General features: G+C 41.0%; 1 protein-coding gene across 3 annotated transcripts; it reads left to right on the top strand.

The window, feature by feature from the left end:
• Positions 1-4,015: 4,015 nt before the first annotated feature.
• LOC117830892 (zinc finger and BTB domain-containing protein 7C) lies at positions 4,016-25,290 on the top strand. 3 transcript variants are annotated; one of them, XM_034709228.1, is made up of 4 exons: positions 4,016-4,152; positions 20,986-21,736; positions 22,212-22,885; positions 23,353-25,290. In XM_034709228.1, exons 2-4 carry the CDS (start codon positions 21,005-21,007, stop codon positions 23,972-23,974), a joined length of 2,028 nt encoding a protein of 675 aa, XP_034565119.1. In that variant the 5' UTR covers positions 4,016-4,152; positions 20,986-21,004; the 3' UTR covers positions 23,975-25,290. The 3 variants fall into 3 exon arrangements, with proteins under 3 accessions (XP_034565119.1, XP_034565116.1, XP_034565118.1); XM_034709225.1 differs by lacking the exon at positions 4,016-4,152 and adding an exon at positions 14,457-14,878; XM_034709227.1 differs by lacking the exon at positions 4,016-4,152 and adding an exon at positions 19,347-19,592.
• Positions 25,291-26,319: the final 1,029 nt, after the last annotated feature.

The following is a 26,319-nucleotide window of genomic DNA, read 5'->3' as shown; positions in this document are numbered from 1 at the left end:
TGTGCAGAAACCGGTCGATCTGACAGATTTGGTGGATGGGATGGTCACACCCACTCCACAGGTGGCAGGATAAAAGCAACAGCAGCATGTGGGTGTAACTTAGAGTTGTTGCATTGTGTACTGTGAGCCGTTTTTTTACTGCATTCAAATGGGGGGAGAGTCTTGCATCCTGGACCCCAGCCTCATGTACAATAAAGATAAATCAAATAAGCAGGGGAACTAGAGACACAAATTACTGATTTTAGTTAGTGTTGGTGGTGGTAATATCTATGCATGCCGCAGAGGAATCTTGTTTATGCAAACAGACTTTGCAAAAAAAAAATTGCTATTCATTTGGTGAAAAATTCAAAATCTTAAAATTTCTGCCTTTGCTGTGCTGCACTGCCCTTGATGTGTCCCCTCTTAAATCAGTTTCTGAGTAATTAACAGGGTGGTAAACCTTGCCAGTGGATCAATGCTAATGAATGTAAAGCACTCCTCTGTGTTCTTCTAAGCACCAATGAGTAAAAGTTTTGGACCATCTCAAAGATACTAGTCTGGACTTTGTGTTTAATCGTTTCTTTTAAGGCCCAAGTTTGTACATGATAAAGGCTAATTTACAGATATCATTTGTATACGTTTCATTATTGAAGAACACATTTAGTTTTGTAATTGTAGTGAAGAAAAAGTCATTGGACATATTTGTTTTTAATATAGCCCAGCATCAACATCTTACATCTGTAGCTTAATTATGAAGCCACGACCATGCATCAGCCATAGACTGTATATAAAATGGACATCATCTTGCTCTGCTCGAAGTGAGGCTGCCATAAAAACTGCTCCCCCTAGTGGCTGGCTGCAGTATAGGTCAAAAACTCTGTCTCCCCCATTCATTTGAATGGGACTGCGGTCAAACTTCAAAAAATAAATACACGTCGTATGAACGTTTCTCACATCTGTATGCTGTGGTGATATGTAGTAATTATTTGACTGTTTTTTGTTCAAGGCCAATTTTTTCTGAGAAGTGTTTTTTCGTTAGTTATTAGGAGTTAAAAAACGGGGTTTTACATCCGAGCTCGTAACCGTAGAAACACACAAATTACCTACTGTGCAGACTCTGGCAGCAGAAAATGTACAAGATGTCTGCGTTCTGGAACGGGGTATTTTGGCTTCAAAACTGTACAATGGGAAAAGGCGGAGTGACGCTTTCCATTATAAATACAGTCTATGGCGTCAGCCTGTTAGCTTAGCTTAGCTTAGCTTAGCCTAGCCAAAACAGACTAAGATGCTGACTGTGAAAAGGATGGATTAGTGATCAATTTAACAGAACAAGTGATACTAGGGACTATCTGATCAATATATTGAAAGGAGTTCCAGCACTTTTCACCTCTGCCTGTTGACACTGTGGCAAAAATGTTATTTTCTGTATTTGGCCAGGTTGGCCTTGAGAGTCATGAGCTAATAGCAGTTACCGGGCACAGATGTGAGCGCAGCCTAGCTATTCTCATGTCAACTTATGTGTTTACTTGGTAGCCGAGTAATAAGCAGGATAATGTGTGGGCTAGCAGGATCTGTTCACTATAAATTATCCCTTACTTGAGTCTAGATTAATAAAAATCAAGCGATGCGTTAGTTCAGGTAGGGCTCGAAGTCAAGCTCGGCCCACGGTACATCAGCTGACAGCTCCTTTGCATCTAATTGACAAATAGCAAAATGAGCGTTCTATTCAAACTGCTTTAGCCTGCTTTCTCTTGCTGATTCCCTTGCAATCCGCTTTGCAGCCCACCGCCACCCCAGCACCTCCTTTTATGCTGTGTCTGATTTTACCAGTGTCATATGTATTGTCACTGATGCCCACTCTGTTCTGTAGTCCTTGGGGGTCTTTGCTGCTGCTGCTCTCCCTGCCTTGGCTTTTCATTTAGCACATGAATGAGAGGGGAGGTGTGCTCTCCCCACCTCAGGCTTTGGCGGGCCAAGTGCATGTGGAAGGGCAGGGACCTCCCAGAATAGAGCCTTACCACCAAATATAACTTATTGCATGCAAATAATCAATTATCTTTGATAGGAGTGGTCCTGACGGAAATTAGGTTTGGTAAACAATAAGAATCTAGCAGCAGAGAAGGAAAAGCATTGTTGGGTATTATTCACTGCCTTGTCTGCTGTGTGGTAAACTTAGTAACTTGGCTATAACAACATTTTGACAAAGCAAATTTGCTCACACAATTTCAATACGAACTGTGCAGCAAAAACTGGACCCCTCCTTCCACAGGACAAGACATTGAGTGGGAAAATACACAATGATTAAACATTGCCTGGGTGTGTGTGTCTGAAAACAAACACAGTATACTCAAAGCAGGGCTGCTCTAAGATCTGTTAAAAGACAAAGGTAGAAAAGAGGATTGGGCTATTGTTATCTAAAGCATGCTGGTATGTACTGAGGGCCAAATTAAGATCATTAAAACCTCTTTTTATGTGATCATCACTTGGGAAACTTTGAGTCTATAATCCTGAAAGTGAAAGCTGAGGTAAAGTCAATGTTTCTTGTAACAAACCTGCCAAATTCTTGAATTTCTTTCCTGCACCAGCTAGATAATGTGCATTTAATCATTAATCACCCAATGTTTGCACCTCAGAGGGTTTATGGCAGTAGCCTTACCTCTCATTCAATATTGTACAGACATTCATGGTAACCAGAAGTTCAATCCTACGTAACTTTGTTGGTTACCTTACTTTTCCTGTAGTGCCATTAAGGCTAAAAGAAACATTGTGCCTGCACTCATGATCCAATCAGGTTAAAGTGATTGAAATCCCTTTTGACGCTTTTGGCGCCCCCTGTGGACAAAGTGGTAAATCTCCTTCTGCAGATTTTCTCGCTCTTGCGTAAGCAGTGTTTTCTGATGAGATATTTCATCTTGCCTCATTGTAACTATAAAACCATTTATTACATATCTTCAATGTATGAAGTGTTAAGATTTCAATAAAGTTTCAGTTCCATAGTAAGCCTGAACTCATTCCACCTGAAACTGACCCTGTGTCAGTCGTTATAGACATTACAAATTATATTATAGAAATAGCCGCCCTTCTTGCTGATGGTCTTGTGTGCTATTGCAGCTCATATAGAGCCATCAGCATCAATTTTAGAGTGTTTCATGACTAGCAAAAAACTACACACAGTAGCTTTAAAATGAGTTGGCTGATTTTCTTACACATGTTTCCTCAGTACTTTCTAATCTAAGATTATAATGGATTGTTTTATCATTGACTATTGCTTTTCATGGTCTCACTTCTGGCTCTATTGTCATATTCCATGAAGTCTTTTGCTTTTCTGTTACCTACAACAACTCTTAGCTGGGTTTACATAGCTGATTACACCCTCTTATTATATTCCCATTATCGGCTTCAGCAGCACAATGGTTCTTACGTCTAACCAGGTACAAGCTGGTACACTGGAGCACACACCCAAACACATTCAGATACTGTCACTCACTCTGTAACAACTCTTTTTCTTTCATGATAAGTCTTTTGTTTGACACCTAATAAACCTTCATGCCCCTGTTTTGCACTGGTAAAGAACCACTGACTCTTTTGACTACATATTACAGTTTCTCCAACTTTTTATGCTTTCTATCCTGTTTAAAATCTTTAAGTAGTCATCCTGCTGCACATCTGCCTCATTTTGGCTGTTTTATTAGCAGCTTCCAGTCTAAGTGCTAAAGTTTTCCATGACTTTAAGTCTACTTCTTCAGGCCTTGGTCAGGCCTCCCCCCCCGTCTTTCAGCACTAACCCTGCCTTAACCGAACTAGCGAGCAGGTTTTTAGGCTTGGCCGAGTTAGTGTGAGCATGTGTGTGTGTGTCACTCCCCTCCCCTAAGCACAGGTGGACTTGTAGGGAACGCTGCCAAAATACTTTTGGTTTAGAGGGAGGGAGGGGTGTTGGCTGAGGTTGGTGGGTGTAGCAGGTTTTTTTTCTTCTATTTTTTGTGTTGTTGTGTTTCTTAGATAACCGTTTCGTAGAGCGGTACCTTTTCACTCCTCCAAATCACAGACACACCTTTAGAGCAAATTTGCCTCTCTATCTCGCCCTGCTCTCACTTTCACAAGTCTGTCGGTGTGGAGACAGTGTTGAGTTTCCTGACAGAGAGGAACTGAAATTAAAACTTCTCTTCTTAAAAGGTCAGTAACATCTAACTGTCTCTTTCACTCTCGAAATGCTCTCTATTTTTTTTTCTTCTTCTTCGTCACGTCTCCTAAAATAAAAAGTCGTAATGACAGGTTCATACTTTATATGTTGTGGTAAAAATCTCAAAGTGTGCAAGGGCTGTCAGAGTCACACTAAAGGATGACTGACCTTTTGTAGAATCAGCTTCCCAATGTGTTCCCAATTCAGGTTGCAAATCGCTCAACATCACCAACTTTTTTTATGAGCAGGCAGTTGAAACAGACAGGTTGTCCGGTCATTTTTTTAGTGCTCTGGGAAACTTTCCTGTGTGTCTAGTGCACAGAATAAAGGCCTCCCCCTCAGCAGCCACAGAGTGAGGAGGAAACAAGTGAAAGCATGACAAAGCTGGAGCAGAGTGACAGACCAATAAATCTTACTTATCCTGGTAAATATAGCAGCAGCCTCTGTAGCTACATGATGATTTATTGAGCATAATTTACATCTCCATTTATTTATTCTCCTTGTCCTTGAGTGGTTGAAGTCTTATAGTATCAAATCTCTAAATTGACGTGTCTATAATAAGGTTTCTGACACATTGTGATGTTGGAATACCTGTACATTTTGAGAAATTAATCATCAGTGATCGATTTTGACCTCAGTTTGAGTTTCTCTGAGGAGCACATGAAGGTGAAGAGGTGTGACATTTATAATTATTTCACTCTTTCTGTCAGTGACCTCTCATAAACTGGTAACCTTTAATAGTCTTATTAAAAAAACACCAGATCAGCTTAGACTTTCTTCCAATAGCTTGTATGATAATGATGTGTAAGACAGGTTCCTTTAGAGAGGATGACATTGCTTTGGGGCTTCAGTGGTTCATTTCAAAGAAATATATTAACTAATTGCAGTTATTCACAGATCACTTCCTCTTGCAGTTGTGGTGTAGAAACCACATTAGTGACTTGTTCTTACAAGCACACTGTGTGATACCATTATTAAATACATGATGGATGACTAGAAAAGGAGGAGCTACATCACCTACTCCAAACTGAGGTAGCCTAGTTCTGTCATCAAACGTAAAGAAAAGACCACAACAAACAATGAAAACTTTAAAAAGACTGTGTAGTATAAATATCCAAAAGGTAAGTCCTAGTTATGGGATAATAAAGTCTGAGTTATAAAATTAGAAAGCAAAAACTTTGTGTGAAAAGTTATAATCATAAGAAATGTCTTAAATACAGGTGAGATAATAAGATTAGTCCTTATGATGTGATGAAAAGTGAATGTTAATGAAATATAAATAATATAAATAAATAAATAAAAATATAATAATTATAATACAATAAGATTTTATTTTCAAAATAATTACTTTATTTACCACCTTATCGATGAAAATATTGATATATTAAAAAAAAGTTCTAATCTTACATAAAATCTGCAAATTTACAAGAAAAAATTGTGAGTTTACAAGATAAAAGTTTAAAATTTAAGAAAATAAAGTCTAACAATTTTGAAAGTAAAGTTGCAAATGTTTTAGATCAGGTTGTAATTCATTTGTATTTCTTTAATTATTGTAATTTTTTTCTTCTACAATGTGGCCCTGATCCACAATTTTAATCCAATCACTGACCCTTTTTATATATCTCAATTATGACTAATTACGAAAATATATTTGTAAAATCAGGTGTCATCTTTTATCCAGCCAAGAAAATTTGCTTCAAAGAAAGTGAATATGTGAGAAAATGTAACCTAAAAAAAAGGAAGAAAAATAAAGAAAATTTGAGTTCTTTAAAGCTGCCCATTGAATAACAACCAATCAATCAGCCTTTGATAATAATGTAAAAAAACCCAAAACAAACAAACATACCTATGGATTTGTCTTGTTTTCTCATTGGGGGTTAGATGGGGATAAAGTATAAAGTGAAGTTGACACTACCACACCTTCACTGCTCCCACACCCTGACTACAGGCCTCTATCCGTCTGCCTCATCTCTCACCAGGATTATCTGAACTGAACCTGATCTGTGCAGCTCCATTGTTACACACCAGTCTGAATGTTTTTCAAACATTACCTGAGGCTGATTTCATTCATGTTTGCGCAATCTCACCTATAGCATACTTTATAGGATAATTGAGTATTCAGGTTGCTCTGTCAGGGTATTCAACAACAGTTTGTGCTAAAATGTAGCCCACTGACTGCGTAAGATGTCCTTAAATGAGCCAGAGTTGTGGATGGAGGTTTGAAGTGAATGATGATTTAGCTTCATAATGATGAAATGATGCATTGTGTTCATTATGAGACTGACAGAGTGAATGAATCCTCACGCCTTCTCCCCACCTGACAGTGTGTGGGCATGCCCGTGTATCAGCATCCACACAGGGGTACACAACATGATTTTAACCTCCTATTGCACACATCATCCTGTCACAGTCGTCTTGGGTCTCAAGTCTCAATTTTATTAAAGACAATCGTCAAATTAGCTACCCCTAAAACCCCCATTTTAAAGCTGGTTATAATGCGTGTTTGCATGTCCATTATGGTTGTGTAGCTGTTTGTGTGTACACAAGTGTGCGTCCGCCCTCCTCAGTAGGACTGAAGTCCAGTTTTGTGTGTTTGGTGTGTGTGTGGTGTGTGTGGTGTGTGTGGTGTGTGTGGAGTTGGGCTGGGTGAGTAAGCCGCCCCTCACAGATGAATAGAGGATGGGAGGAGGCTTGAAGAGGCTGCCGTGGGTGGGAGGCCCGAGCCCTGCCAAAAAAGCTCCTTCTGTGGGATTTGTGTACTTTTTTTGCGTTCCTCACGAAACACAGCGAGCGAGCAAGCGAGCGCCTGGCTCCAACGACAAAGCAGCCATGGGAGGCAGGCGTTCACACTCCCAGAGGTCGGCTCGATCGCACCCTCTCTGCTTTTCAAGATATATTCTTTCTTTCCGTTCGCAATTTGTACAAATCCACCCGTTCCTCCTCTGTTTTTTTCCCTCCCTCTGTCCCGGCTGTTGCTTGTCATCACGTCTCAGTTTTTCCTTTTCTTTTTCTTTAAATAAAGAGATTGATAATGCTAACATACTTTGACAGCTAGGTCATAGAGAAGCTCATCTTTAGCTGTTTAGCCCCCACATTCCCTAAAACACGAATTGACTTTACAGTGAATCTGCATTTTAATGTGCATAGAATCCCTGCAAAATGTGTGCATCTGTATAATGTTTGAAATATACGTTACTGTATTTAAAGTCTTAACTTATTGTAACACACCATCAGATGGAAACTTCTCACATTGTAAGCTACTTTTACATTTTATTCAGCCTTTTATTTGATGAACTCTACAATACTTAAGCATTTTATCAGATGTATTTTACTTAATTCAGTTGTTCATGTATTTTGGAGTTGTTTTTATATCCTCCAGCAGGGTTAAAGTCATAAGAGAAATATTTCTTTTTCATTTCAACCCCTGAAATGTGAGTGGAAGCCACAACTTGTAATGGTTGTGAAATGAGCCACTTAATGCACAAATTGTGGGTGTTTCCTGAATGCTGTTACCCAGATGAAAGAACTAGGGCCTCAGTAACCACTGGCAGCCCACCTAACATCAGCTTAGTGACAAGTGTAAAGAGATATGATTCTCAACCTAGCAAACAAACAAAATTATGACTTAATAAGTAAGAAAATGAATAGTCTATTGAGGAGAGCAGTGTAGATTTAGAAGGAAACATAGAGAATAGGTGTCATTCAGCATCAGGGAGTGTAACGGAGGTGACGGAAAGAAGAAAGAGAGAAAAAAAAGCACGATTTCATAATGTCTAAAAGAAAGATCTGGGTTGAATAAGTGGGTCCACCCACCTGTGTGTGAGAGGCAGCGAGAGAGAGAAAGCAGGGCTGGATGGCAGTTTTAGAGACATGAGTGTGTGGGTTAGGCTAGCTGGCCTGCTTATGCTATCTAATCACAGGGAGAGAAAGGAGAGCAGCATGCCTTGATCCACCCACCTACCCCAGACAAACAGCAGTTAGCCTGCTAAGTGCTGCTACATGCGGTCGCCTGCAGCTCGGGGCCGTACAGGCACGAGATGAAATGTGACAGAGTCTGCAGGTAGCAGACATTCAGCACAATTATGTCTGGTTGTGTGCCGTGGAGAAGGAGAGATGTGTCAATCTGGGAGCTGCTACGGGTCAGGATTGCATGTGAGAGAGTGTGTGTGAGTGGTGGGTACACTGAAGAGTGTATGTGTGAATAGGAGCGTTATAATCAAGGTTTAAGTAGAAAAAAATACTAATAGGAGTTCATTGAAAAACAAAATGAAGCTAATTTGTTTTAAACCTGAGCCAAGCCAGTCAAACTAAGAGGTTGATTCATTCATAAAACCAGCACATACACTCTTGAGGAAACAAAAACACTCATGTATGCTAAAATGTTATGTTTTAGTATTATTCGCAGCCTTATTAACTGGACTTGTGTAACTTTTGTGTTGGTCTCCCCGCCTTTCTTTAAGGTCAGTTACCTGTGTGATACCTGGGTGGGTGGGCTGAGATTGGCTCCATAAATAGCTGACCTACACCTCACACTTGTGTACTTCAGAGTGTGTGTAAGGTTGAATGTGGTCCACCACCCTGTGCCCATGTGTGTGTGTATGTGTGTGTGTGCCATGACAGGCATCTGTCTCCCCTGCCCTGCAGCCTGACTGGTTTTAATTAGGAGGTGCCAGAGCGCCCGAGGGCTCTCCTGCTGACACACACACATACACATGCACGCACACACACTAAAAAAACATGCACACATACTCACACACACAGATACACACACACAAACACACACACACACACACACACACACACACACACACACACACACACACACACACACACACACACACACACACACACACACACACAGTACCTCAGGGCAGACAGAGGCTGTCCCGCCCGCCAAGGCTGGCCTCCGTCTCGTTATCACCATAAGGAGTTGTCCTCATTCACCCCACGACCCTCCCGACATGCAGACAAATAATCACACTGAGAAATGAAGTGAACGCAACACAATGCTGTTAAACTATGCAGGAACAGCCTGCATAGTTTAACACCTGTAAATTATTGTTTTTGAGGTACAAAATTCCATAGATACGTGGGGACAGCAAAGTAAAATAGGACTTTTATTACTTTGCCAAATGACTGTATTTGTCTTCAGCAAACATTGACACAGACAGTCAACTTATTCTGAGTTCATACATGTTACAGCCACCTGTGAAACACTGTAACTCCCTCTAAATATGCAGCACCTCCCTTCTGGCAGAGCTTCCAAAACTGATTAGAGATGTTTGAAAAGAAGACACAACAGGAAAAAGTAAAAGCACAAACAGACAGCTCAGCAGAAAGTGAACGCCCTCACCTCACTCACCCGAATGGCATGCTCCAAGGTGAGTCCTAACGACCTGAGAGCAATGACAGATAGGTGTGTGTCTCTGTGATGGAGCGACTGTACAGTATGGTTATACACATGCCTGCCTCCCTTTCTGTATAAGCAACATTGCATCCGTGCATGTGTGTATTTGTGTGTGAGTGTGTGTGTGTGTGCGTTTCAGCGTCCTTGGGCTTGTGGAGACAGGGGGGTGTAGACCTGGGAGGCTGCTTCGGCACTCTATCTCTGGCCTATGGAGGGATGATTGACTCCCTTTCCTGCTCCGCTCCCACAGCAGGCCACACCTGGCATGTGAGGCAGCAGGGTAAAGGGCAGAAGTTAAGCTGGTTGTAGATAGATAAACTGTCTCTGTAGTCAATAATCGAGGGAGGGTCCACTGAATACACCTCCAATCTCTTTTTTTCCTTATTTTTCAGGTTTTAGTTTGTGTGGATTGCTGCTTTATTTATAACTTTTTGTGCTTTGTTTTTTAGTGAGCTTTGGTGTTGGAAACAACCTTGGATTCAAGCTGCTATGGTTGAACACCTTAGTAGTAAAACCTCATTCCAAAGGTCTTGAAAATTATTTCTATTAACAGATTCTACATACAAATGTGGAATCCGTACTTGGGGTCTGGATTTTCAGCATGGGAAGTGTACTGGTTTCCATTTGGAGTACATTTGTATTTTGTTCAGTATTAAGCAGTAACATATGAGCAGGCGTCATTGAATGGAGGCCAAAAAAATATGTACGGAGAGCACAAGTTGGCGGACCACAATACGCACAAATGACCCACTATTTTCAATCTGTGGTTATTTGATAGCGATTTATTTATCTCTGGAAATAAACAACAAATCAAGACGTTGTTATTCCAGCAAACTTGGGAACTTTGAAGACTTTCTGTCACTTACTATTTACAGTAAAACTGAGACTCACCAAAAATAGAAGAAGAGGGGTGTAATGGACCAAGATATGATAGTGTTTATTCATATCAAAATATCATATATATCTAAACAAATATTAAACTAGAACGGCAAATTCCCTTCACTTTTGATCTGAACACAGCAGTTTGTCAAGTTCCTAATTGGATTGTAAACAATTCAGCACATGGATAAGGAAGTCTTGGCTGAAATACATTTTTTTGTGCTGATAGCCTGCTACACCAGAAAAACAGGGAAGTTGGCTCTTGAGGCGCATTATGTCAGATGATAGCTGATGAGTTCTGGGACTGGGAAAGGTTTGAGCCTGTATGTGATCATTTCTATCATACGCACCAACCTCGCACAGTGATAGTCCAGGTACATAGAGCAAGACATAAAGTTTGACCTTGTCTCCTTAATTCTCTGTTTGATGCTTGATACGTCTACTCGGATGTGCAATCATGTGATGCGTTATCCTTAAGAGTCTGCCAAGTTAAAAAGGTGTTTTTTGTTGTTCCTCCATCAACTTAACTGTGAAGAAAATAAATCCAGTCCATAAAGATAGGTGGTAAGTTCAAGGTTTGGTTAGGTTTCAGCCAAATAACAACTCGGTTAGGTTAGGGGAAGATCATGGTTTGGGTTAAGATCAGTAACTTGTAACTATGTAACGGGTAAGAGATCTTAGTCATCATGGTAAGAAGAATGCTATTGTGGTCAGGCTGAAAAACACTGAAAGCAACAAACAGCTGTCTTCCGTCTTAAGTCCAGACTCTTACTCACCCACCCATCCATCTAGACCCTCCACCAATGCACACTTGCTGGCTTCTGACTTCCTCCTTAGCTCTCGACAGATAAAAAACTTAATACAACGCTAAAAAGAGAAACATTATTGGGACTCTTTCTGGGACATCTGATGTGGTTGTTTTTTCAGGAGGACAGTTTAATCCTCCAACAACTCAGTCTTCAGAAGTGTTCAGATATCACAAGAACAGGTTCTTTTTTTACACATAGTACGACTCTTTGTTGAAGATATGCGATATAGCTCATAATGTATGTACCTGTATAATAATTAAACTGTCTGGAACTAAATTGTGAAGGACAAATATTTTCTAATTAACAATATTTGTTAACAAGAACATTAGCAGTATTAAATGAACAGTTATATCGTTAAACCTTCAGCGAATTAAACACGTTATAATAAAAAGCCTCTTGAGAGTATGTCAGTTTGTGCTGCTGTTTCTGTTCAGATATAATTATGAGTTATTAGTTTTATTAGAGATACGGAACAAAATAAATGGTTTGAACTGAAGATATTTTTCTCTTCCATGGCTGCTCACTATGCTGCAAGCCCAGTTGAGTCAATCTTCAAAGTCTCCATGATATGAACTTTATGTAATGATGCTTCACACCCCTGCCCCCCTCCAAAGTGCCAATCTGGTGCCTGGGTTCGTGTATCTCACTGAGCACAGCAGGTGGCAGTAAACAGGTACGCTGAGACACCAGACAGACAGACAGACACAACTGATGACTCTTACTGAGCCCCCTGAATCCTCAAGCTTTGTGACTGCAGTCTGACTGACCAGACTCTTCTTTTACTTCTTGATGTAGCCTTACATATGCTTTGGACTGAGGGAATAAGATATCAACACTTGGCCTATACTGTGTTGATATATATTTTTTAAACCTGATAATTTAATAACTTTTCTACTTTATTTTGCTACTTTTTTAAAAGTGCTTCATTACTTAGTTTTCAATAAATAAGGGTTGTGTGTTGCTAGTTTAGCTTAGTGGTTAAATCTTGTTCCCATTTTACAGTTTTCCTCAAATCAGGACACCCAGGTTCAAATCCGACCGGTGGCCCTTTGCTGCATTTCTTTTCCTACCCTCTCTTCCTTGTTTCCTACACTAACTACTGTTCTATCCTCCCAATAATGACATGGAAAAGCCCAAGAATATCTCTAAAAATAAGGGTTGTTATGCTTTAAACAATTTCAATCAACGCTAAAGCACCACGATTACTTCTTGTCCTTTTTCAAAGGACAAAAAATAATAAATCAACAAAATTTTAATCTCATGCCTTCATCGCATTACTTTAAATCATTTCAAGCATAATCACAATGTAAATCTACCTCTTAGTCACACTTAACTGTCTGCACATTGCAGTTAAGAAGTTACACACTTAAACGGAGTTGCTTTGCCAATCAATATATTTGAAATATTGCATTTCTGCACCAGTGGATGACTTTTTTATGTCAATAAAGGCCGATTTGAAGTGAAACCTCCTGCAATCTTGCAGACTACAAAACAAAGCAGCTCACACAGGTGCCACTTACTGCGTGTTGCTGTGATGGCAGCCGCACGTTTAGAATAGATAGGCGATCCTAAAGGATGGCAAATGTTGTTTTTCTGGCCGTCTGGCTGGCCTGCTTGCAGTTAGTGGCTAACCCTGTTTATATATATGAGATGCCAATGTGAGCTGGCCTCAGCTCTCACCCTGTACAAAACAGTGTAAACCCACAGGGCATGGGCTGTGGCTTGCTTTGGTCCATGTTTTCCCCCAGGGGGAAGTGGGCAATGCAGTCTGATGTATACTCTGAAGCCGACGCGTTTGTGGAGGTTAACTCGACACAGTTTGACTGCTTTCGCTGTATGGCTGTCAGATTTGACTTATAGACGGTTTGACATGTTGTAGTGGATTAAAAGGCCCAGAACCACTGGCATAACACGGCTGACTGCACACTCTACCTTTAAGAAAGGCTTCAGATTTGATCTTAATTGTATGTTTGATGATTAATTTTGTTTTTTGTTATCCGAAACAAAAAATGTGTTGTTTTTAGCCCTGGGTATTCTGAGAAAAGTCCCGAAATAGATCACTCAGGCGTTAAAGTCGTCCTGCTAACTTAATTTTAAAAAAATACAAGCGTGACAAAGGGCGTGGTTTAATTATGTCATACAGGAAAGCCCAATAGCTGTTTCAGATCCTGTGAATGTGCCATGTCATAACATTTGGTTTGTCCATGTGTGAAATAAGCTCGTGAAGAATTCTTTCTTGTTGTTGTCTCACTCTCGCCACTTTCTCTTTAAAATACATTTCTCCCTCAACTCCTGCTAAACAGACTTCCTCTTCTGTACTGAAGATGAAGGCTCATTTCTACACCTTTTCCTCCTCCTCCTCCTCCTCCTCCCTACAGACTGAGGTGGTGTCTCGCTCGACAACAGTTGCCCTGCTTTGGCGCTTTTCTGACTCAAAAGAGGAGTCTGACGTTGGCCTTCTGCTCTCCTCAACCTGGTTTTCGAAACCTTGGTTTGAAAAAAAAAAAAAGCGTTTCAACAAAGAGAAAAAAAACATTCTGCAACCGGTCGCTTGTGGATGCCTCTTTGAGGGGGTTTGTGGTTTAATTCTGTCTCACATGCAGTCAGCTTTTAAGTAACATTTCCGTTTGAATTAACCCCATTGACTGAAACCGTGGGCAAATATTTTTCAGTAAGTAGTCTGTTGCAACGGATTCATTTGCAGATAATGTCTTAGCACACGAACAAACACACATTTAGATTTTAGTTTGCTTCCGTGTTGACCTTGGGGTGAAATGGTATCCAGAGAATGGCAGGACTCCAGTTTGAGCAGGTGTAAAACTGAAACTAACTGCCTTTAAGTTGCAGTTGTGTTCAGTTTTAGTCTTGTACATCTCTTTATCTCAGCTTGAGACTAACCGAAAGAGGTGCGCAAAATAGTTTCTCAACTTTTCCCTCTCTCTCTCGTTCTCCCTTCTTTTTTTAACCCTCCCTCTGTCTCCCCAAACAACCCCTTCGAGTCTCTTTCCCCCGGTCCCTTTATACCAAAAATCCACTCAAACACAACTAAAAATTCATTTTGTCTGACCTAAATCAGAGGGTGTCTGCGCCATGGGCTTATTACACAGTGCGCTTAAACTTGTGTTGTGGAGGAGGATGGGGTATTATTATCTTCCAGCTACCCACCCTGCTATAAAAACTAGTGGTGCGACATCTCCACAGCGCAGTGCTGCTGCCCTCCCTCCCTTCCTCCTCTCGCTCTCTCTCACTCGTCCTACATGAGCCACACACAACAGTGAGCCTGACTCTTTAACTCCACACTCGGCTGCACAGACAGACCCAAGAATCACACTCTGCTCTCCTCTGGTGTGCTTCTCAAGCTTCCCTCCATTGGATATTTCTCCCTGGGTGTTTCTTTTTATTTATATATTTTTGATTTTTTTGTGAATGGGCATCAGTAGCCGGTGTGCGGAGCTTGTGAATGGACTGACTGCCCCGGCTGACTGACTGACTGATTGACAGGCTGGCAAAGAGAGAGGTGTTTGAGTTAAAAAGGGCAATGCAGAGAGGTCAAGCGAGGAGCAGCGGAGCCTCTTAGTAGCCTGGAAATACAAAAGACACGTGAGGCGATTCGAGAAGCTCAAGGTACGGTAGGTGATGCTGGCTGAAAGCTGAGGAATGCCGGGGAACGTATCAAGACATGTGTGGTTTCATGTGGGTGCCAGAGTTTTAGAGCGAGCACATGGGTGTGTGTCTGTGTGAATAAGTTCTTTATTTTTTGTCACATTGTTACAGAGTGTATATGCGAGTGTGAACAAGCTTGCACTTGTGTTACATGGTGCACACATGCATCACTTGCACACATGTCCCTATTTACAGAGTGTTTATATGAGTGTTGTTGCTTACTCATAAAGGCCTGACAAGGTGCAAACAGGTCAATAAAGTCACTTAGAGACTTGTATAATTATTTAGACTGTAGTGTAAATATTGTGCTATAAAATTCTTTAAATAGCAGGTGCATTTATAGCGTCACAGCACGTCCTGGAAATGTCAAACGTAGTAGTTTTAGTGGACTTAAGTATGTGTTTTGTCTCCAACGGTAATTACACATTTCAGTTTTAGGTATTCCATATCTACACGACATTCCCCTTTAAATCCAAAATAAATACGCAGGTGAAAAGTAAGAAGTTAAAGGGGATGTTTGTGAGTGTGGACAAAATAAAAACATGTTATGGATTTGAGGCTGAGCTGTAAATTACTGTTTTCAACAAGCATGTTGTCAGCCAGCTTATAGACCTCTTACCTCATGTACTTACAAACTGTTATGACCGGTGTTACCATGAAAAGTGTTTACCAGCTGTTGTTGTTCATTCACCTGTTAAGATGTTGGAAATTCAAATCAAGATTAAGAACTGAAAGAAACTGAAAAACAAAGTTGTAGATAGTGAAAAAGTCATTTGAAATAAAGGTTTCCTTTATGTGTGATGGTGTTGATGGTGTAGAATATTCTGAGGTTCAATAAGTCAGTTTAAACGTGTAATCTGTAGTTTAACAGTAGATTTAATGTAACACCTACTCAACACAAACTGTGACAGGAAATTTACAGCAATCAATGTCAAACTGATGACATGATCTATTGTGGGTTTGATTACATCTCATTAGCTCCAGGCAGTTCTTTACCGGCACCTGTCAGTGCATACTGAAGACTTCAAATGTTTGTTTCATGCGTCTTATAGTTGTCTTCATATAGAATTACCTTTTTTCTTTCTTTCTTTTTTTCACTTTTTTTCTGAATATCAAAGACTATGAATAAAGAAATATGTGTATTTAACAAAGGCTTAATTATAAAGCTTAGATAATATCCCTGCCAGCCCCCCAAAAAGTCTCTTTTCACTTTACTATATCACACTATTATTGCTTGTAGCGCAGAGTTCATTTGGTTCAATCTAAAGTCTTAAACCAAACAAAGATAAAGAGAAACTAAAATTAATCTTCCCTTGGTTTCATGGTCAGATCCCCTAAAGTAACTCTCTTAATTAGTCTGAATAACTTTCTTAACAGATTTTCAGCAGCCAACCGTAAACTTCTGTTTACTCTTAGGGGGAGAGAGATAATGGGGAGTAGCTGTGGGCCCCCCTCAAGGCTCCAGAGGAGACACTTGGTGCAAACAGGCTCTTTAAGGAGCACAGTGAGTCTAATCGACCATGAGATCTCTCAGGTCCAGTGTTTATTTCAAATTATTATTACTTCTAATGAACACAAATGAAGTATTAACCAAAGGCATGAATTGTTTAAAAAGAGCTGAACTAATTGAAGTTGATAATGAAATCTTATAAGGAATTCAACAGAATGTCTGCTGTAAATTTTTTAACAAGGATCTGATTTAAATTAAGGTTGATGCAGCTGTATTTAAGTTAATTTGTTGAACTTTTGAGATAATTTTCAGCCAAAAGAAAATCTGAATTCATAATTAGTAAGGCAGCACATACATTTCCTAAACGCAATTAAATCTGTAACAGAGTCAATGTGGAATAAAAGTGCCTTAACTTTGTAAATTTGATACAGTTTTTTTAAGCAATAATTTTAAGCAAAACTCCCTAATCTGGCCGTCAAATTTCATCACTATTTTAAAGATAAATGAACAGCCCATGTTTTATAATTGGCATTCTATACACTGTTCACAGCTCAAATTGACAGCCATTAAAATCAGATGTACAAACTTTCCCCCAAATGTGGTCTGTAGGCTGGAAATTGTCATTTAAAACTCAGAGCGAGGAACAGGTGCACTGGTGTTTTATAGGTGATAATGGACTACCTTACACATCAGGTCAAATGAATGTCCTCCACTAATAAGGGAGGAGAATTTTGGCTGTCAATGCTATCACTTATTGGCCGTGCAATTGTCCGTCTGTGACACTTGTTTAGCAGGTGTTTGCTATGGGCAGTTGGTGACAGGAGTAAACTTTGGGCTGCTGCTGATTTAGCAGGCGGGTCAGGTGGATGCACTGGCCTGACAGGGATAAACTGGGCTTTGGCTGTCGTAGCTCAGAGGCCAAATGAGTGTCTGCCCGTGACGAGGGTTGAGATGGACATTAGCTACTGATTTGTGGCCCGAGCGGTCAGGGCTGGGGACACGCTAGCCACTGTACCTGGAGCGTAATGATGAGACTGCTGCTACAGGGGCAGAGAAGAAGGAAAGGGGAGGAGGAGAAAATGATTAGGAAGAGGTGGGGGTGGTGGTGATGGTGGTGGTGGTCAGAGGCTGGGAAGCAGATGAAGTTCTTGGGAAAAAGAGGACAGTGAATGGAGGTGACACATAATTTGGGGTGGGAGTGCTGAGTTGAAAGTGTTGGTGACTAAGTGAGGCATGAGAGGAGATGTGGCCGAAACAGGCAGAAAGACACGACAGTTTATAAGTTTGATCATTGAGTTCAGCTTCTTATTAATATTGTCAGATATTAAATCATTAACTGTTAAGAAAACTGATTAAGTGATACACATGTGTGATAAAACAGAGAAAGGTGCTACCACATATACATTTCCATCAAACAATCAGTGTTTATTTGGCGCCAAATCACGACTTCACTTATTTCAGGACACTTTTAAAAAGAGCCGGTCTAGAATGCACTCTTTGTTATATTATTTACAAACACCAACATTAATCCACTATGGCAAAAACATTAAGGAAAAACTTCCTTTTCACACGCAGAAACCTTGAGCAGGGCCATACGCATTGGTGGACCGACATCTGCCATATTGTAGTGACTAAAAAATATGTTCTTGACTATTTATTCATTTAAAAAAGGTGTTACCTTAAGGAGAAACTTCAGGTTGGACAGTTAATTGAGTTAGACAAATATAAAGTCTGGTTGTCCTACCATGACTCGCCTAAAAGAGTCAGAAGGATAAAGAGCCGAATGACTTTCACAGTAATTATCAGAGGCCTTTCACAAGCTGTCCCCACCCTGGCTGCTCCGATGGGTGGAGGGGGGGGGGGGGTATATATATGTGTGTGTAAAGGGTTAAGGCTGTTTGGCTGCTGAAATGTCGTTCCAGGACCTTGTGGTGGGAAAGCTGTGCCCTCCTCCCCTCCCTGTCTATGTGGCACATCCTCCTCAGATCCTCTCCACATTGTAATTAGGGGCCGGCCGCTAAGAGCTAGCGTTAGCTGGTGGCGGGCAAACAGTGGGAACGGAGGGGAGTGGTGCTCACTGGGGCACCAGGCGAACAAACAGCAACAGCAGCACGTGTCCTATAGTTCCAGGAGTGGGTGGGATGGATCGAGAGCAAACGAATGACAGCGGGTTGGCCAAGCCCTCCCAGTCTGACTCTTTCTCTCTCCCCTCTTATCCACTCTGTGTTGTTCCAAGCTCTGCACTATTGTTTGCCTTGGCAGGCTGCTACAGGGAGGGGCCCCTCCGCTGGTGTTTGTGCAACCTGTTAGGGAACTTTTAGGGCCATCTGATCTCCCTTGCTTTCCACTGGAGAATCTGTCACCTTTTACCCAGGCCTTTGCTTTTATGGATGATGCACATGTTATCAAAATTAAAATAAAAGTCTTTAAATCTGTCTTTAGAAGTGAAATTTATGCAGAGAACATAACAGAATCAGTGAAATATGCTTTTATGCATAGTCACCTGAGTTTTAAGCGTGGCGTCAGCACTGCTCTGTCAGATTTTTATGAAATTTAATAATGAGGGAATCCTTTTTATTTCAAAATGATTGAATTTCTTTTTGAAAACCGTTAGGGTTAGGGTTTCATAAGCAGGTCTGCACCTTTCTCTGTCGCTCTTTCACTTTTTCCTTCAAGGTAGTTTGACGTTCTTCAGTGCAGCATGTCTGCGGGCCTATATAATCTTATACCATCCCCCGTCTATAGACATCTTAATTATGTCCACACTGTATCAATGGCATGAACATAGCAACGGTAACCTAGCAACAAGATCGACATGAATAAACTACATGTAAGTTGGATTTCCAAGTTGCATACCTGCATGGGATTTTCTGATATAGTTTTTCTTCTTCCGCTGGTGTGATCCACTTTGGCACTAAGAAAAGTGAGACACATGGTTTGTGCCTGTGCATGTGCATGTGTGTGTGTGTGTGTGTGTGTGTGTATGTGTGTGTGTGTGTGTGTGTGTAAGTGTGAGTCTGCGTGGTTTTCACCAATTTAGGGCCAGTCAACAATGCAGCTGCGGTGAGCGGTCCCGCTTCAAAGTATTTATCTACACATGCCTTCAGTGACCACCAAGTGTGGACGTCTAAGTTTAAGCTCTATTCATAGATGTGAATGAATGAGCAGGCTGCCAGAGGAAGTTTTATCACTGTAACCATAAACAAGAGCCCAGTGAATCAACAGGTAGGAACTCAGGGGAGGAGACTTTGAGAAAAGAAAAAGAGATTTTCATAGAAAAGAGGTATATTTGTAGTTTTGAACCCGGAGTTGCTGCATGTAAATCGAATGAGTGTGGCTGCAAAGTAAGCATTTACACAGGATACAGTATCTAGAGTGCAATCTGACCTGCTTTGTCGTTCTCTTCAATGCTCACCACATCCCAGTCACTCACTCTTTTATTCAAACCAGGGTATTGGCTTGCCTCATGCTTGTATCTGTAGGGACAGACAAAAGAGATGGTCAGAAACTATAGCACACTTTTCACAGAACCTCAGTGCTTGTTTAACAAGAAAAAAAAGACATCTCAGTATCATCTTATCAAGATGACTAGCTTCCTAAACTTACACAGTTGCAACACATTCCTACAAGAAATCGTGATTGCAAATTCAAGGATAAATATTACCCAATGTGATGCTGAAAATGAGACATGCTGTATTTACCACTTGTTGCCTGTGCTGCACAGATGGCACACAAACAAGCATGCCTACAGTATATTTTCATAAAGCTCCACTGTCACTCTTTGAAGTAGCAATATTAGTTTTAGTTTGGAGCCTGCAGTGCTTCGAATACCGAGGTGCAGGTTGTTTGCAAGTTTGAACCAATGTATTAGATTACCTTCTATTTGCTCTCCTCATTGTCCTGTTGTTGGCACTTCCTGCTTAGTCTCTGTGATAACTATATCAGTATACAGACTCTTCGTTTGTTGATAGAGTAAGAAGTTCTGTAGATTAATCCCCACTTAGTGACAAGTTTTTTTGTTTTTTTTTTACCAATCATCAAATCCCCAAATTAAAGAATATCATGGATGATATTCCTCTTCCAAAGTTGTGGCTCAAATGTGTTATCTAAATGTAGACAGCACCCTTGTGATATCTTCTTGTTAATATGCAAGTTATTTCTTCAGGGAGTCTCCTAAAGACCTAACTTTTTAAGACACAGACCTGAGAAAATGTTATAAGTCTGGTTATCAAGTATGTCATTTTCTTATATATTGTTCTTTCACATAGTAGCACAGCCTTATTTTTGAATATTGGGCAAAGCCAATAAGGTGATATGGTCCTCTTTCTATTATTTGGAGAGAGACTCCTGGTAAAACTTTTCCAATGTGTAACAGATTTGAGTTGTGCTCACCCCGACTGACATAAGAGTCATGACGGGCTCTATACATACCCTCCAAATTCTTCCAGATATTGAAATAAAATGCTCTAACCTTAATCCCAATCCTGATCTAAACATAAAACCTGATATACAGATGAGGATTGATGGAGATTTTGAGAGAAAATGTGTGTTTCAGTCTTTTCAGTTTGTCCATTTTCAACCTTAATGAAGTGGTAAATTGTTTTTGCTCTCCATCTAGATAACCAAAAGAGAAGAGAATGGTGCATCACAGAGAAGAGGACCTGATCGGGATCCCCTTCCCAAACCACAGCAGTGATGTCCTCTGCAGCCTCAACGAGCAGCGTCGTGACGGGCTGCTCTGCGATGTCATCCTCATCGTTCGTGACCAGGAGTACCGCACTCACCGCTCAGTGCTGGCAGCCTGCAGCCAGTACTTCAAGAAGCTCTTCACAGTGGCCACCACTGACAGTGGAGACCACCATCACACAGCAGCTGTGTACGAAATCGACTTTGTTGCTCCAGAGTGTCTCACTGCCATCCTGGAGTTTGCCTACACTTCCACCCTGACAGTGACGGCGTCCAACGTTAAAGAGATCCTGAACGCAGCGCAGATGCTGGAGATCCCTTGTATCATCAACGTCTGCCTGGAGATCATGGACAGCGGGGGTGGAGGTGGTGAAGGAGGCGGAGGAGGGACGATGGAGGAGGGGGAAGAAGATGAAGAGGAGGAGGAAGACGCGGAGGATGATGAGGAAGAGGAAGAAGAGGAGGAGGATGAAGAGGAGGATGGTGGGTCAAGGAAGGATGAGCAGGAGGAGGAGGACAATGTCAGCGAAAGGTCGCTGCAGTCGTCGGAGAGCAGGGGGGCACGGACACCTCATGGGACGGGGGACTCGTCTCCTCCGGGAACCTCCCAGTTCCAGCAGCAGTTTGATCTCCACAGAGAGTCATCCCAGATGCAGTCTCCAGACACCATGGGAGGAAAACAGGTAACATTGGTTTGTTTGTTTGTTCATGTCAATTGGACACCCTCCAAGTAAATGCTTTTTGATTTTGTTTTCAGGACAATGATATGGCTTGTTAGCTAGCTTGTCTTGTAAACCTAGTTTTAAATCAAAATTTCTTGTCCAATCTGAGATTCAATACAAGTGCCAGTCCAACTCTTGGGCTGTACCACAGAAACTTTGTAACAGCTTGTTAAAGCTATAAAACACGTGAAAAGACAATCTGATACCCTTATTTTTACCACTAGCAAGTGACCATCGTAAATACCGGATGATTACCTTTCAGATGCCCACGATAAGGAGGTTATGGACTACTTGGTGTCGTCAATAAAAACCTGATTATAAACATCTCATCAGGCACAGTCCCTTATCTGATGGTCTTGTATTTTCAAGGCAAAAAAGGACTTGCAGTGACTATTCCATTGTTCCAAAAGGGTGATAATTCTGTCTTCTGTTACAGGAGAGTATGGAGAGTAGGGTGCTTAAGGATTTCTCCATTGAGTCCCTTCTCCAAGAGGGACTGTACCCTCGTATGTCAACACTGGACAGGAGGGCCAACTTCTCTCCTCTCCTCCCAGGCTTCTACCCCTCCATATGGACCGCAGAGTTCCCGGCCTTCCCCAAGCAACTCCTAGACCCAAGTCAGCACCAGCATCCTCATGCAGGATCATCACTGCAATCCAGACTCCCCAACACCTTCCCCACCTCTGCTCCACATGAGGCCTCAAGGCCTCTGGATCTAGCTGTGAAAAGAGAGGTCATAAAAGAAGAGATGAAAGAGGAAGTCCCTCTCAGTCTGTTACACGGAAATTTCCTGAAGGAGTTTGCCAACTCAGGTCTGGGAAGCCCCATAAGTGCTGGGTCAGCGCCGTCGGAAGGCCACGCTCTGGCTCCAATTAAAGATGAAGCCGACTTTCGGTCGTATCTGAGTTTCCTGAGCTCCGCATCCCAACTTGGGTCGCTGTTCCCCCCCTGGCAGATGGAGGAGGAGAGGAAGATGAAGCCCAAAGCATCGCAGCAGTGTCCGATCTGTAACAAGGTCATCCAAGGGGCAGGGAAGCTGCCTCGACACATGAGGACTCATACGGGCGAGAAACCTTACATGTGCACTATCTGTGAAGTGCGGTTCACCAGGTATGTGTATGCGTCAGCACCTCTTACCTCTTACCTTATTGTTTCTTTATTATAAGGATTGAAAGAAACACATAGATCAACTTCAGATATCGAAAGTAGCTGGTTTTTTTATTGACACCAACCCTGTTACAAGCAAGAACAGGGTTCTTGGAAAATTACCCCTTGCTCTTTTGATTGAGGTGAATCTGTTTTTACCAGATTTGAATATCAAAGAGCTGAAAGTGGAAAGCCCCCTCTGTTGGTTTCTTTGCATTAGCTATATCCTGCTCACCTACTTCCTCCTGCATCAGCATATTTTCCACCTGTGTTTAAGATCAGGGTTACTGTTCATCATCTTGTTTGCTCCTTCATGTTAAATTTGATATTTAAAAGATAAGAGAAATGCAGTTTTGTATTTTTTGTGATAATCTTTCCACCCACAACAGCCTGTGTGAAAATGTGGTTTTGTTTTCTTCTCATCTTCTCAGACAAGACAAACTGAAGATCCACATGAGAAAGCACACAGGTGAGCGCCCGTATATCTGCCTCCACTGCAACTCCAAGTTTGTCCACAACTACGACCTGAAGAACCACCTGCGAATCCACACAGGGGTCCGTCCATACCAATGTGAGCACTGCTACAAAAGTTTCACACGGTCCGACCACCTACATCGACACATCAAGAGGCAGAGCTGCCGCATCTCCCGCCCTAGAAGGGGACGAAAGCCAGCCGCTTGGCGAACCACACCTACTAGCAACTTCCTGTGCCCCCCTGCTGCTGCCAACAACCGGTTTGAAGAGAACGGGTTAAGCTCGGCGTACCAGGGGGTAAAGAGCCACGGACTTGGGGAGATGCTCGGTCTTTCGAACAGGGGCCTGGGTTTTAAGAGTGGGGACGGTGCAAGCAGGGAGAGCAGGGAGGAACGACGAGCAGAGGGGAAGCACATCGCAGAGGAGGAGACGGCAGGATCAGGGAGGCAGAGGGGAGTGTTTGCCTTCGCCCTGGCTGGAGAAGAAGTGCTTACCCGTTCTCCATTTTACACTCCAACCTCAGACCCCTGGACCATGAGACTGGAGCGTGCTCCACCTATCCCTGAGCCGGCCAAATGAACCACGGTTCGTAGAAGAAAAAAGGACTGGAAAGAGAGCAAGTTTAGTCTGCTCTGCTCTGGGACGCTAAAGCACCTTGTTAAAAAGTGAAAGAGATCAATGAACCTTTTACCGCCTGCTGATGTGGCAGAATTAAGGCCGTTTTTTTATTTGTATTTTTGTTAAACACAGTCAAATTAAATAATTCACAGGTGTCATGTTGAATAGTTTCAGGCCTGTGGATGTTTACAATCTTTTATAGCATTTAAGAAGAAGCGAACAGTTCAACACTGCTAGTGAGGATGTCAGAACAATGTTATGTATGAACTGCTTTATTTATCTACACTTTTGTCTTTTAATTCAGAAAGTTGAAAACCCTACAATGTTGTCTGATGCAAGATAAAATGAGGCTTTAATATTTCAAATTATACATATGCAAGACCATAGAACTCAACACCCAGGGCAGTACCTGTTTGAATTGTAACAATGAAGAATTAGTGACTATTATGAATGTAAACAAAATCTGTACGTGTACACGAACCATCAAAATGTGATTGATAAGTTGTTGATTTTTTTAACATTTCAGTTACGAAAAAAGAAGGGTAGTTCAGTAGACATATAAAATAATTAAAAGTTGAATAAATAATTTAGCCAATATTCTAATTTAGTGTTTACGTGTAAAAAAAGATCCTCTTGAAAAACATTAAGGATTCTAACAGCAGGACATAGTCTGGCACATGTCCTGCATATACGTTTCATTCTAACATGGTTATTTAAATTATATTACAAAAGAAATGTAACCCACTTGAAGTCTAATAAATCAGGATTTTTGATAATGTGTTATTTTCCTCTAGCGCCTTGTTCTGATTTAAGCTCTTGTCTGCACTATTGTACATAAACTTTTTTGGCCATGGTGGTGTTAATTATGGTTGCAATGCTGATGATGTAAAACAAAGTTATATGAATATACGTATATATTGCTCTTAAGAGACTTTGAGGCATCCATCCAAAGACATGTACTTTGATATTTCTCAGACTTGAATAAGACTTTGTTTTAATGTTTTATGAATTTGTGTCTTCACAGGATGTGTATTTCTGGCTAACGAACTGCCGCTTTAGCTACTCAGTATGCTTGTGTTTTTTCTGCTGCATTGAATCAAGTGGGCTGAAGCCCAGTTTTTTTCATATAATGTTCATCGCCTGATTTGTGTATAAAGAAGTTCAAAAATGATTTAAATTGAAATGGGAAAGTATTTTCTTGCTATTTATGCGTATTTAAATGAATGAGCCTTGGCTATATTTTGCAAATCTGTTTTATAAAGACACTAAATGTTGAACTTTGCTCTTGTTTGGGAGTATTATTTCAGTGTGATTATGTTTTGTGTGTGTTCTGGTTGTATGTGCGTGCACATGAATAAATGCGTATATTCCTATCCTACTATCATTGTGAGGACCAGTGTGAGATCAGGACTTTGACTGTGAGTACACTTAGGAAATTAAGGTATTTCACTTAGGTAAAGCACTTTTTAAGGTAATTAATTATTTTAAGGCTTCAGTTTAGGAAAGGTTGAGGTTGAGGTCTGTCTTTTTAATGGTTAGGTCTCAGAGCAGGGGATTTATAAAATCTGAAGATGCAATGTATGCAGAACTCTAAGATAAGTTGGGCTGAAAAAACCCATCACTAACACTTGGTAAAAGGAACAAATTTTCCTGTAAATATTTGATCACAGTATTTTCAATTCATCAGTTAGAAAGCCGCGCTATACTGACCTGAAACGAGGCCATTCTGACCCAGATCTTTTTGCGTGTGCTTTCTCTTTTGTGTTTTTTTGCTAAAAGAAAAACAAAGACGGAAGGAAACTGAGATTTCAGAATGAACAATTAAATCACAGGTAAAAGTACTTGATTTTTCTCCCCAGACTTATTTTGTCTGAATTATATTTAACTTGTAGTCCTATCATAGACTAGTGTTACTTTACACAGTTTTTAAAACTGAACAGGCCTTTAAAACAGTTAAATGAATAACAGACATCAGAGTTATTACTATATCTGATCTTCTAAAGTTAAAGTTTTAAAAGTAGTTCCATTTTGATTTGTGGGTGAGACGCGGATCAAGAAGAGGACTTATGGATGAGCATGTTATGGTTTCCAATAGAAACCAAAAACCCCAAAATGAGCATGTTAGCAAATGAGTAATGGGCATTAAGGGATGATTTTAATATTACCACATTTAATAAAATCGTAATATTTACTCCCTTATGATTATGACATTAGTCGGCTCAACCTGGCTTCCTTTGTTTTATTTTACATTACACCCTAAGAGTTTGGTCTCTTTTACTGTAGATGAAGCTTGTAACTAAGAAGAC

This window comes from Notolabrus celidotus, chromosome 19, assembly GCF_009762535.1.
Source record: "Notolabrus celidotus isolate fNotCel1 chromosome 19, fNotCel1.pri, whole genome shotgun sequence".
NCBI lineage: Eukaryota > Metazoa > Chordata > Actinopteri > Labriformes > Labridae > Notolabrus > Notolabrus celidotus.
Note: the sequence above shows the minus strand (reverse complement) of the source record. Positions and strands in the feature narration are given on the sequence as shown.